This window comes from Gymnoscopelus braueri (genome assembly GCF_963280865.1).
Source record: "Gymnoscopelus braueri genome assembly, chromosome: 20".
Taxonomy (NCBI): Eukaryota; Metazoa; Chordata; class Actinopteri; order Myctophiformes; family Myctophidae; genus Gymnoscopelus; species Gymnoscopelus braueri.
Window position 1 is genome coordinate 2,668,094 of NC_137622.1, and position 14,719 is coordinate 2,682,812.

Sequence of the window (14,719 nt, forward strand, 5' to 3'; positions counted from 1 at the left end):
TATGGGTGCACCCTACACTTAACGCAGGGTTCAATGGTGGTGAAATATGAACTACCAATTAACACGAGTGTAATCAAACATGATGCGAACACATTCTCCAATCAAACATGCTGTGAACACATGCTCTATTGAGTTGGCTTAATGCACCAATTAACTGCTAATTAGATTGTTCTGTATTGACCTTAAGCGCCACAATACTTGCTGCTGATGGAATGGGCTTCTGGCCTGTCACTACACTCCATTTAGAATGACTTACAGTCACTGTTTCATGTCGTTTTCACTGCTGCTTTAAGCCATTTTATGAGAATATCTGCATAAGAGTACCACACAAATAGATGCAACATGAGTGGGCATATTGTGCAAGTTTAGAAGCTCTCAACACAGTACAAATAAACAGATTGTATCCGTTATAACTAAATATCAGCTAGTATGGTTCCGTGCTACGGAGAATGACCTTAACAGCTGTGACAGAAGGGCCTGAGTTTCAATCTGGTGTTCCTATTTTGGGCATGTAGAAAAACCTTAAAGATTTTCTAAAACTGTGAAAATAGATCTACAATCTCAAAACCTTTTTTTTACCTTGTCAGAGATCAGCTATCTTTGCTTTTTTTTCACTTTCCCAACTAATTTCTTGCTGTTGCTATTTTAAAAGACTCCACGTTTTGTTGCACTTTGACTGTCTGTCATATTGTCATTTAATAACACTGTTAAATGATCAAGCGAACACTCTCCCCAGAAGTCAGAGAAGTGGATGGTTATGAATAAGGTCAATAGGATGTTACTGAATGTTTAGTTTTAACAAAAGGAAAGCTACAAGTACAAGAGGTTTAGACAAATAATCACAACACACCATGGACTGCAATAATATTACTATTGTCCATTTACATGGGCTGCAAACCGAACTATTCTACTCATATTCCCGTTTACATGCTATATGTTGAGCATAGCCTGATTAATGATCGAAGACACTCCCCTTCACAGTGGCATAGTACTGTGGTTTTCAAAGTGAGGTCCAGGGACCCTCAGGGTTTCTTGAGGAGGTTCCAAATGGACCCTTACAGTCTGTAACTCAAGAGTGTAGAAATTGAGAAAAAAAGGAACCTTCCATTTCTACACTCTGAGTTATAGGGGTCCTTGAAATGTTAAGGTTTGAGAACGAACGGCATAGTCGATTCTTATAGCATCTCCCAGTGTTTGTGACTAGATTAGGTCCTTCATTGGGTCAGCAACCTTTTTTTTAATATAAAATCCCCATCTGATGTCTGCACCCATCCAAAAAATGTATGATATCCAATGTGATGCGTTATTAGCTTGTAGAGCTTGTAAGGCAGATCTCTCTAGCTTTACCTTCCAAATCTTGAGCATGGTGACAGTTTCAGCCTCACCCCAGAACATGTTGGGACTGACATGTGTCCTCTTTTTTTAAACGTGTGCTCTAACTGCCATATTTTGCAAATTTCAGCAAGAACTCACAGTGAGTCAGATTAAAGTGTATACTGCACACTTAAAACACCCATCTCCCATTTACATTCATCTGGATCTTTCATCTGGATCTTTTATTATGCCTGCTGCAAGATAATTATATTTCCTACCATAGTAACCCAGGAAAGATGCAATGCCATTCCATTTCTAAATGATCTGTGCATTCTGATTTTGATTCTGTTTTTGTTTGTTTTCTTACAAACCTATATTATTTTAAATGTTCTACATGTTACACACATGATACACTTTTCTTATTGCTGCTCAGTACCTTTGTATTACACCTTGCCTTGTATTATACAGTACCTTGTTTTTATTTTTATATATATGTTGGACATTAGCACAGTCTGGCAGAGCATGCCACACCAACATTTCACTGCACATAATTGTATGAGCGCGTGACAAAGAAATCTTGTTCAATCTTCAATAACCGACTAAATTTGGAATACTCTACATGTCTAATTGGATTATGCTTACTCCGACTATGACCTTACTCGGGCTAAGGCAATCAGAAAATTCCGTTTACATGGCAATTGGATTATTGCAGTCCATGTAAACACATGTGCCGCTACAGCCAGAACTCGAACCCCTGCACACATGGGAAGGGATTCAGCTGAGAGTCAGCTGCCCCATGTACAGCACCACAGGCCTGTTGGCTGTCTCATCTATTACACAGTCTTACAGATATTCCAGTCTTTCGACAATTCTCCAGGGAGTGCTGCTTTAAGCAGATGTTATGCCTTAACATCATTCTTGTTTCTGCAGTGGACACTAGATTTTCTTCCTCCAACATGGTGAACTTGTCAAATGTAAAACATTTCATTGTTAAGTATTAGGCCTATTTATTACTGCACTACAGGTACATGTACACATGACCCGAGGTGTTCAGACACACTGTGCAAGGCAGCTGACACAAAGCTTTAAGCTGACACCATGAATCTAACAGCCCTAGATAACCTCAATATGAGTAATCAAATATATTCAAAATATGGCAGATACACCAACATAAGTACTAGGATAGGGCAGTTTGGGGACAGTCAGATGAATACTGTTAGTTACAGTAGAGTCTTTAAATAAATGAAAATATTAGATTACATTTTTATGTTGACGGATGGTCTGACTGTATGGGAATAGTGTTTTGATGCTCAGCAAGGGGTGTAAAGTATCAGCACCTGGGTGTGCAGTTGACCCATATCTAGCAGTTAAACATGGGGGAAAGTGCCACGCTGCATTGGATACAGCACTGGCTGCTTTGTGTGGCTCAACACCACTACATTCAGCCCAAGGTCAAGGCCAGAGAGGGGTTTGTGTATACCAAGCACCACACAGTCTGAAGTGTCTTGGTTCCATTCCACTATACCATTTAGTAGTCTAAGCACATAGATGTTATATACAAGGGAGGGAATGACAATATGATCATTCAGCTTAACTACAGTAAGAATAAAGGCTACCTCACAAAATTAACTGGGCCTATAAACCTTGTTTAGAAAGTTTCTTAACAAAAATTATGATAATAATCTGGCCATCAATATTTCTATACATTCAGATCTTATTCAGTGATATACCTTGGATAATTATGCCAAACAAAAACAAAAAGGGGGGGGGGGGTCGGTAGACTAAAACTCAGCTTATTTTCCTCTATAAGCTGCAGCAGGCTTTTGGTGAGGCCTGGTCCAGTGAGCAAATGCTGGAGGGAGTCGGCAATGTGGAGGAATGTAGCTATATGACAGGAATGCAGAGCACAATGACCCATGGGGGATGTAGTCCTGCACAGGCTTTTATAAACAACAATGGAAATCACAGTCTTTACAATTAATGAACTACAGTTCCCAGACTGTATCCACAGAGCTGGGGAGGCCTAGAATGGCATCTGCTTAATCCTGCAGCTCAGATTTTAGCTACTGCCCAGAGCAGTGAGTCCTCCACCGGGGTATTATACCACAACAACACTCAGTTCCAGGCAGGGCGTCTAGGCCCATGCAGCAGAAGGCATATATTTACCATCTGATAGATCATTTTCAAACCCAGTAATAGTTTCTCCCCTCTGCTGCTAACCATCTACTTCTTCAGATAAGGGGACAGACTGTATCAACACAGGGTCGAAGCTAACTGGTTTAGCCATCTTACCATCATGTCCAACAAAACACTTCACCTCAGTGTATAAGTAAGCAGGTATTCTGAAACGTATTTCAACAGGTAGTGTGCAGCAACAGATACTGCCAAACCATCACTCTGACTAGTGCAAGTGAATGTTGCATCGCCTTGTTATCGGGACAGATGAATGTGTCATTGATCGACAATAATGAATACTAAACTAGTATGGCATTGTAATGTGATTAAGAGCGTGGATAGATTTGTGCCAGGCTCAAATATTTACCAAGTAAACCTTCTTGCATGTTTCAGTCCTGTGTCAGACTGTCATATGATCTGGTCAACTCAATTACATGACAATAGTCTGGGAGAGGCATCATGCCTTTAAACTTGGAGCTCGCATAACAAGGAACACAGTGAAAACATGCTTTCTTTTTTTATGATGGCATTTGCAGAGGCGGACGGGGTAACGATTTCTCTTATTGTTTAATGCCAATTTGGAAGGGGTGGCTCTCACTGAAGCCTTTGTCAACCAACAAGGCCTTGTTGTTGATTGTTGATTTACAGTAAACTAACTTGGATCAGCCAGGAATCATTACTGTAACGCAGACAGACAGAACCTTTTGTATTATCAATGCACCTCCCGGGCTGAGCTAACGTACAATAGACCCACAGTGTGTTCAACTCAGCTGACACACCTGTCCCTGTGTGTGAATGCTGCTCACACATGGAAAGCTGGGCCACTAATCTGCATGTACTATCGGCTGCTTGCAACTGTGACAAGGCAAAACAAGTTGACACAGATTGTGAACATTTACCCTATGTCATTAGTGCAGTGGTTCTCAAAGTGGGGTCCAATGTCTCTCTGGGTTCCTTTAGAGGTTCTAAACTGACCCCGACAAGTCTGTAACTCTTGACAGTATACACATGGAACCAAATGGACCCGTTTGTATACTGTCAGAGAAAAGGGGGGGGGGGGGGGGTCCTTGACATTTTAAAGTTTGAGAACCACTGCATTAGTGAGTGAGGAGGGCTGAAACCGACCAACCCCATAGCCCTCTTCCACTTGTCACGCCGTGGCGATCGAACCCGCGACCAGGCGAGACAAAATAATGCATCATTATAAACGCATCGGAAAGTTAGTAATTAAGTTGAAGGGTAGTGGGAGTTAATTTACATAATTTTGATAATTTTGAAAGGTGACGTAATTGCACCACTTCTTACTGTGTGAAATGGCAGCATTAGTTAGCAGGCCGTTTAGTAAGGTGGGTTTACAGTTTACACACATCTTCCATTTGCTGTGGCAAGCCCAGCTACTGCAAAGTTGTGGTATGTGTGTGTGTGCGTGTGTGTGTACGCCTGTGTATGTGTGTTGTGTGTGTGCACAGCACTGACGAGGCCGCCCGTCGTCGTATCCACCCCGAACTAGGCCGTGGTCCCAGCCCTACGCCGCATAAATGACACATTTCTACGCGCTAGCGTGACACATTGCCCGTGTCTGTACAAAATAGTGTATAAATATAAGTATGAATATTGTAAATACAACGTGGGACGTTATTTGAATAAACTGCGCGGTGTTTTTACGTAATTTAATCGGCCTGGGAGGGGGGGGTGGTGGTTGCCAACTTAGCTAACAGCTAACTCGCTAGCTAGCTTTAGCCAGGACAGGAATGTAGAGGCGATTGAGAGACCAGGGATGCGTCGGTGATGTCACAACTAGGCGCCATCTAAGCGGAAGTGCTTCAGAATCATGGGGCCACTCGAATCCCCTGACGTTGTAAAATTAAGGGATATTTCACTTTAAAATAAAATAAACCTTAAATATTAAAATTACAAAAATAATGGAAAATCACGGAACCCTCACGCATTAAAATGTCCTTCTAATGCGTAAGGGGCCGTGATTTTTCCAATACTTTTTTCATTTATTTTTCCTATAATTTTTTTGTTTACTTTATATTACAGAGAAATATCCCTTTAACCAATTAACTCAAGAAATAGTGGGAAAATACTTTAAAAAGTAGCCATTCTACAAGCCCACAAGGCGTAGCGTTGAACATCTGCTATTGTTTAATGTTTGTTTTTTTGGCCTATAATGACATGCCCAAAAATAGAAACGCCTGGGTTAAAGTGGTTAAAAGGGCACAATTTATGTCACTTCGTCGCGTGACAATGTCGCATGACAAAAATGACGCAGGTTTCAGTTAAACAACACGTAATTTGTGCCAAAGCCACACTTGCTGCAAAAGCTCGGGGAAATATACATCTATATATAGATATACATGGATATGACGCAAGTGTTCATGTTCAGGGTCCCCCTGGAATACCAACAGGCTACCATTGGTTCTCAAAGTGGGGTCCGGGGACCCCCAGGGGTCCTTGAGGGGGTTCCAGGGGGTCCCCAGCAAAATGTGTTAATACCACGTCACTATCCTTGTAAACTCATATTTTATACGTTGGCTCAAAAATAGCAGATCTGCAAGCTCACAGTGTGTCACTTCGTGCCACGCTGCAAGCTTGTACATCTGCCATTTGACAATTTTCGAACATTTTTTAAAGTGCTTGAATAATTTTGAATAATACTGCATTTTTAACACAACTCTTCTATTCTGGGGGTCCCTGGCACAAAACATATTCAGATGGGAGGGGTCCGCGGCCCAAATACATATCAATTTGGGGGTCCTTGGCACGAAGAAGAAGTATGAGAACCAACTGGGCTACACAACACATTCTGGGTGGCGTGTAATGGGTTCGTGTGTGTGACGTCACGGCCCCATCCTTGGCGTACTCCTTCTAGAATCATGTAAGGCTATAGCTGTGGTTAGCCAGCTTAGCTAACATGCTAGCAGCTCCCCCGTTACCTCCGACACCTCGTCCTCGTCGCTGCCGGATCCCGGACCACCCGAGGAGGAGAGCACGGCCGCTGCCGCTAGTTTGAAATCCAGTCTTTCTGTTGCCGTTGCCGCAGGCCCGCCGCCGTGGGACTCGCCGCCGAACAAACGCACTTTCTTTCCGCCCACACCGATCCCAATGCTGCCCCCGAGTCCGATTCCTCCGACCCCCATCATCCCTCCTCCTACCGCCGGGGAGCGAGGAGTCACCGAGTCAATCTCGTCCTCGAAGCCGTCCGTCAGCATTGCCGTCCCGGCTACTGCATCCTGCATACTTGGGGTGTTCGCTCCACGATCGCGTATATTAAACGAGCTTATCGTTGCCTTAAAGGTCCGTCCGGGGCTTGATCGCGTGATTTGGACTTCAGGGGAATCCAAGAAACTCTCCCGAAGCGAGGTTGTCGAGGAGGATCTCTTCTTTCCCCTCAGCCATTAACTTTCTAACAACCTAACCTAACACTACGCACTGTTTCTTCGGCAAGTCCCGCCTCTCAGGGGAAAATCCAGGCGTCCCTGTTGGCTCCGCTCGAAGAGTGCCCTCTTCCGATTGGTCCGTTCCTCACGCCTGTCAACAGGAAAGACCGCAACGTAATGTTAGGTTTACCAATATCACGAGGCTGTGTAGAACGAACGTCAAGACTTGATATGGTAGAGAAGAGCAACTAAACTGGTGGCTGCCAGTGGTGAAAAAGTACTCACATTTTTTACTTAAGTAGAAGTATCAATACTGCAATGTAGAAATACTCCGTTATAAGTCCTGAATTCAAAATGTACTTGAGTAAAAGTACTAAAATATTGGTATCAAAATGTACTTAAAGTACCCAAAGTAGAAAGTACTCATTCTGCAGAATGTCCCATTTCAAGTTTTCAAATTTATAAAAAATCTTTTGAAAATAGCAGATCTACAAGCTCACAATATGTTGTGATGTGAGCATTGTGAGCTTGTAGATCGGCTATTTCCAAATGGCGGAAATGTATATGGGGCTGAAGTGGTTACTGTATGTTTTGTAATATAATCAATCTACAAAGTAACTAGTAACTAAAGTTTTCAAATAATTGTAGTGGAGTAAAAGTACAATATTTGGATCCGAGATGTAGTGGAGTAGAAGTAAAAGTATTCGAAATTGGAAATACTCAAGTAAAGTACAAATACCTCAAACTTGGACTTATGTACAGTACTTGTATATGTACTTTGTTACTTTCCACCACTGTCTTTGGGAAGTACGAATTAACTGGATAACTAAACGGAAATAATTGGTCTACTGCCATTGTGATTTTTACTTCAGTGTTGATTAACTGCAAAATATGTCAATTATTTACAGCACCTTGCAAAGTACTTAGACTTAAACTAAAAGTGTGTGTTCCAATATATGACAAACTTGCAGTAGTCTTCCAGTCAGACATAGTTTACACTGACTGCACGAATCAACACATGGTTCCATAATGTCCAATGACTTGCATAAACTTACGTACAGTATAAATTCAATAAAAGGAAAGTCACTGGAGAGCTAACCTATAGCAGTGGTTCGCAAAGTGGGGTCCGGGGATCCCCAGGGGTCCTTGAGGAGGCTGCTAGGGGTCCCCAGCAAAATGAGTAGCCTAAAAATAGCACCAAAATCAGTTTAACCACTTTAACCGTGTATATACATCAGCTATTTGAAAATAGCAGATCTGCTAGCTCACAATGCAACGTTGATGTGAGCTTGTAGATCTGCTATTTTCAAAAAATCGTGAAAGAATTTGAAGCATTTGGAGTATTTTTAAACATTTTAACAACACAAATGCTATGGGGGACCGTGGCACCGTTTACAGATATTAGGCTAAATACATACAGGGGTCCTGTGATATAAAATAAGTTTGAGAATCACTGATCTATAGCCATATTTAAGGAGTCTTCCATTTTAAAAGACATACTATTTCTGGACCTCAATTGGTTTATATGTAGATACAGTATAATTAATATTCAGACTGTTGCACCCTTGCTTGCTAATTTGTTGGCATGTGGTCACTAAAAGTATTTTGAACAACAATGTATATGGCACTGTTGGCACATGACCAACATGAAAGTCTGACAAGCAAGTGGCCGCAAATAAAAAAAACAAAATAAAATGTGTTAAGGAGAAGTGAATTACTTGAACTGAAATGAGCCCCAAATAAAATATTTTGAAATGGGACCTTATACGCCATAATTGGAATTAGATGCTATTGTTACATTTAATGGGCCACTGTGAACTGGCAAGCAATTTAAGATATTAATTTCCATAATAGTGGAGTAAAAAGTACAATATTTGTCTCTGAGATGTAGTGGAGTAGAAGTATAGAGTATTGAAAAATGAATATATTAGAGTGAAGTAAAAGTACCTCAAAATTGTACTTAAGTACAGTACTTACTTACTTCCCCCCACTGATTTTATTTAAACTTAGGACTTCTGATGTGGACCTGCAGTGTGGTGGTGATATGGGTACTAGGGTACTACTGGTGATCAAGTGGGACCAGGGGTGGGGGTGTCACTAAATGCTATTATTTGTCATCATATAAAAACAAAGTGTTGATGGTTTACTTATTATAAGTAATTCTTAAGCACTTAACCACAAAAATGTTGTAAGTGATTTCGAGTTTTTCAAGGCTTTTTTCCCTCACCTGTAATGACATCCCCAGGGTTAAAGTGGTTAAGGAAGTGGTTAACAAAGACACCCATGTACCTGTCAAACTACTTCAAAAACGTCAATGACGTCCACAATCACAACACCAGATTGAGCTCCAATAATCACGTTCAACCCAGATTTGGCTCAAACAAGGGGTTAAATTTGTTCTTCTACTATGCCACAAAAATGTGGAACGCTGTAAAGGAGTGTAAATCCCTACTCTCCTTCAAAACCGCTCTAAAAGAGCACTTAAAGGGGTACTTCACTCTCGGGCCGGGGACACATTTAAAAAAAATATTAAAAATAAATGAAAAAAGTTATGGAAAATTCATGGCCCCCTCACGACACGCAGTGTCCTACTAATGTGTGAGGGGGCCATGAATTTTCCATAACTTTTTTCATTTATTTTTAATATTTTTTTTAAATGTGTCCCCGGCCCGAGAGTGAAGTACCCCTTTAAGTGGCTGCAATTCGAAACTGGCCCATGTAAAAAGTCAATGCCTAGCCCCCCCCCCATACACATTTTGTTTTTCTAACTGTTGTTATGATGTTTTGTATAGGATTGTATATTTGTCTGTCATTAAATGTTTCGATGAATTGAGTACAAAGTACCCCAATGGAAACAAGCCATAGGCTTTCTTGGGTTTAAAATCCTCTTAGCAGACCTTGTATTGAACTGTACTTTCCTGTGCTTTTTTTGGGTTGCAAACTGCTAATAGAGTATTCAATCAATCAAGAGCAGCAGCTAAATGCCTAAAAATGCTAATATCTATTAACAGACCAACGCCTAGTGTAATTGTAAGAGCTCATCATACATTTTCCTGTCCTCTTCCTTCCTCTTGGTGGATGATTTTCACATAAGGACCACCGTAGAGTGTGCATGTGGAGAGGACTATGAGTCATTGTAAAAATCTGTCTGCTCTACTGTCCGCCCAAATAAAACATTTGTCATGCTGCTCTTGGAAAGCTAGTAGGTGCCTGATTGGTTTCAAAACTTGCTCTTGAAGTAAATCCCCATAGAATTGTTGATGTTTTTGCAGTGGTGAAACACAGCAGCAGACATGATATAAAGGCATTGGAGATGGTGTGGAGGTATTTTTTACATCGCATTTTCAAGCATGAGCAATACAAATAGTAAATGCACACGTCATTTGATTACAAAGCTGTTTTTGCATACCAACCTAGTGACCTAGGTTATGTTCATCAGTGAAGTAACCTGCTCAAGGGCACCTCAATGTCATCGAGGGAGTGGAAGCCATTCACTTTCACTACCAAAATTTTCTTGCTGGTCTAATTCAAACTGGGTTGGCATGGTGGTTCAATGGTTGGCACTGTTGCCTCACAGCAAGAAAGGCCCTGGGTTTCCAATCTGACTGGAGCCTTTCTATGTGGCTTTTGCATGTTCTCCCTGTGTTCACTCAGGTTTCCTCCAGGTTCTCTGGGTTCGTCCCACGGCAAAAGACATGGATGTTAGGTACATAGTCCCTCTGACCTCTAGGCGCTCGCATAAGAGCATGGTGGTGGAGAATGCCATTTAAAGGTAGGGTAAGTGATTTTCTTTGGTTAAAATAAGTGTTAAATAGCTCTATATTCTGACAGTACTCATTACTATAGAGTGTTTGTTCAGTAAAAGGAGTCTCCTTGTCTCTCCAGCTCTTTATAAAACAGAAAATGCATTTTCGTTTCAGTTTCAGTTTCATTTCCAATTTTATCCAATCAGGATAGAGAACTCAATCAGATTATAGATTAAACAAGTGAAATTGGAAGTGATGACTCTAAGAAATGAGCATGCAAAATTGGAACTGGAACACTATAAAAATGAAGCTTAAAAATGGGTACTTTCTCCTGATTGGCTGAGATTTTGACACCTACCGAAAAATGTATTTTCTGTTTATTAAAGAGCTGGAGAGACGGGGAAACTCCTGTTACTGAACAAACACTCTATACCAATGATTACTATCAGAATATAGTGCTTTAACCTTTTAACAAAATACTTTTTGTTTTAACCAAAAAATATCACTTACCCTACCTTTAATAGTTAGGGTGTGATAAATGCTAAATAAATGAAATAATAATAGGTGTGTTTCTCAAGAGGTTTGCTGAGGGTGAGAAATAGTCTCCTGTCCAGATTTTAAGTGAATTTTATGTTTTGGCAATCTTCTCTATAACTTCAGTCGTCAATACCTCAAGCAGTCGCCTAGGACAATTGTTCTTGCTTGTTCGCTAAGTGCCCTTAAGCCCTTATGTTCCAGGGTAAGACTGTGGTTACAATGGGTATAGCTCCAGGGTGGCAGTGCCTCAGGAGGTAGAGTTCTCCATTTGGGAACAGGAAGATTCCCGGTTAGTTTCCCGGCTCCCCCTGGCTATGTGTTGTAGCCTAGTGTCCTTGAGCAAGACACTGAACCCCAACTGCTCCCTGGCACTATTCAATAGTTTGTCCACTGCTCCTTATTAGGATGGTTAAATGCAGAATTCCAGATATGTGCAAATGTAATGGCCAATAACAACAACAAATATAGCTGCAAGCAGCTATAATACGGGGCCAGTGAATGCAGAAAGAAAAAAGAAAGAAGCAATGATAAGTAATATGCACAATAAGCCATAGAAACATAGAATACTGAACTTGAGAGAAAGAAGACCATGCAATTAACAAATGAACATTTTAAACCCTCATTAACCCTAACCTTAGTAAAACTATGCCTACCCCTAACCTCAAGAAGTAAGCCTAAGAATGCCAAAGCATGATGACCTCAACACATCGTCGGGGACAGGGATCAAACTAGTGACCTCCGGACTCGTAGGCTGCCTTTCTTCTCATTGAGCTAGAGATATGATAGCCCTGATAGTGTCGGTTGATATATATGTCTTTCCGTCCATGATGGACCAAGCCTCTGTTTTGCTAACTACTCTAGATCACTGGTTCAGGGAAATTGTACGTCTCCTCGGAACCAAAACTAGTGAAAGTAGCCGATCTACAAGCTCAGAAACACGTTGCTATCTGAAAAGTTGTGAGATTGTAGATCGGCTATTTTCAGAATGAAGTATGTCATAGCCTACATTGAAAAAACATACTTTCAAATAAGTATTTCAGGTTATCTTTAACAATTGCACATGCATTAATTGACACAATCATGTTGTGTGCAACTGCAATGCAACTTAAATGAAGTCTGCATCAAGTGAAGCTTGAACTGGCGACCTTGAGGTTGTAAGACACACGGTTAAGCGAGAAGCCATTGGACCAACAGACCTGATCTAGTGAAAAAGGAGGTCAGACAGATGATATCGTGTCACGCAAATAGCTAAAAAATCCTGGGTTTAAGTGTTCTTCAAACTGCTCAAAATTGCGGAAAATCTAAGGGCGGAGCTTACTGGTCAAAGTGATACATGTGTTCCTCATGTGTCAAGGCACATGTGTAAGCAAGTTTCATGGCTGTCGGCCAAACGAGGCATGACTTTTGTCTGTTTAAAGTTTGCATTTTAAAAAATTGCTATTGAGTGATATTTGGAATGAAGTTTCAAAGAAATGTGAGTCTGCATGTATGTGTTAGGGGCAGATGAATAATTGTCATAAAACTGCAATATTCATTGGCTCATTAAAGCTTAATTTTTTCACTTAGAAAAAATCCGCTCGCAACGTTTTGTCGGCATAGGTCCAAAGTTCATGTGTAAAACGTTTCGTGCAGATTACTCAAAAATCCCAGGAGGACATAGGTTTTAACTGTTTTTCATATAATTCAAAATGGTGGGAGATCTAAAGGTCAGAGGTCAAAAGTCAGTCGAAAGTTGTTCAGCGTGAGGAGACGCATATGTGTATCCAAGTTTCATGGCTCTAGGTCAAACAGGGCATGAGTTGTACCTGTTCAAAGTTGGCATTTTCAATTGAGTGCTATAGCGCCACCTTTTGACGAAAGATTGTGAGAATTATTTCTTGATAGTTTTTCATGACCATCTACCATATGGCCGAGTTTCGTAAAAAGCGACAGCACGGTTCAGCCAGAACTGCGAAAAGTGGCAGAACACTCGGAAGAATAATGTGAATCTTAAAACAGGGCCTGCTGCCATGCTGGCAGGCTGGCCCCGTAAGAAAGTACATCTTTGTCATAATTTATTGTTCACTTAAAACTTAAAACCAAAACTTCACTGTCTCATTTTGTCAGACTATTATGACATTATGTTTTTCTGTTTGTATGACTTATTATCAACGTAACTAATCCCTATTTTATACATTTAATACAGTAGCTGATCTACACACTCAACACATCGAATCACGTCAATCTAGGGAGAAAAATAAATATAACCAAAATAGGATGAGCCCACCGTCAGTGGTGGAAAGTAAATACGTCCCTTTACTCAAGTACTGTACTTAAGTACAGTTTTGAGGTACTTTTACTTTACTTGAGTATTTCAATTTTTTGATACTTTATACTTCAAATCCTACAACTTTCAAATAGCTGAAATGTATATAAGGCTGAAGTGGTTAATGTATGTTTTGTAATAATAATCAAAATCTACAAAGTAACACCTAAAGTTTTCAAATAATTTTTGTGGAGTTAAAGTATAATATTTGCCTCTGAGGTGTAGTGGAGTAGAAGTAAAAGTACTGAAAATTGGAAATACTCAAGTAAAGTAAAAAATTGTACTCAAGTACAGTACTTGAGTAAATGTACTTAGTTACTTTACACCAATGCTGCATACTGCATAAGGTCCAGAGAAGGCCACACAGGGCCAGCAGGAGCAGCAGTGGCCAAGCCAAGGCACATGACGTCATCATTCTTGGGCGTGGACCGTTCGGTTGTGTAGACAAGGGATGCCAGGTTGGGGAAAAAACCCTCCATTTGGGGGTTTTCATTTTTGATTGATTGATGTAGTTTATTTAGAAAGACATGAGAATAGTACATGACAGTACATAACAGTACATGGAAGTACAAATTCACAATACAAGGTCTACTAAACTGGAAACCCTCATTAAGCACTAAGCTTGTTTAAGATGAGAACCCCATGCACACAAATCATGATGAAATATAAGAGGCAGGCAGATATACACACTACTATACAGAATGTCATACAATCAGCTTTCAGGTTACTGGTATGACGAGAGAAAAAAATAATATATATATATACAAAAGAGGAAAATGAAGGAGGGGGGGGGGGGGTAGGAGAAATTTGATTAGACAGGGTTTACTCACCCCCTCACCCTCACCCCCCCGCCCCCCCCCCCCCCAATATCAAACGTCGTTTTATTTCAAACATAAACAAATATATGTATAAGAAAATTACATACAGCAGTGTTTTAAGAAATGGTCATGGCTGTGTATGTGTTGGTAGAAACATTAAGTGGCGTTAAAGCCCTTCGTGATTGGACTGTTGTAAGTCAGCGTTGCCACATTTTGCGAGAGAAATAAGCAACCAGGTGTAGGAAAACAAGCCCAAAAGCACTTTAAACCCAGACCCATTTGAAAATACCCATTGGTTTAAATAATATTTTTTGTTTTTGGAAACAAGCCTACATAAGCAACTGCACTTTAGAAACAAGTCCCAAAAACCACAACCACCAATATTTACAAGCAACTTGACTGAAAAACAAGCCCAAAGTAGCTTATAATAAGCGGACATGG

The 14,719-nt window shown here is 40.6% G+C and overlaps 1 protein-coding gene across 19 annotated transcripts in view; it reads right to left on the bottom strand.

Moving 5' to 3' along the window:
• ankhd1 (ankyrin repeat and KH domain containing 1) overlaps positions 1-6,907 on the bottom strand; it is a 54,845-nt gene extending 47,938 nt beyond the window's left edge. For 17 of the 19 annotated variants that reach the window (XM_080415926.1, XM_080415925.1, XM_080415933.1 and 14 more), the window contains exon 1: positions 6,429-6,906. In XM_080415926.1, coding sequence (XP_080272052.1) covers positions 6,429-6,731 — 303 coding nt within the window. In that variant the 5' untranslated portion in view covers positions 6,732-6,906. Of the gene's footprint in view, positions 1-6,428 lie in introns of all 19 variants that reach the window. The other 2 variants (XM_080415924.1, XM_080415927.1) reach the window with 1 other exon arrangement.
• Between the last annotated feature and the right edge of the window lie 7,812 nt (positions 6,908-14,719).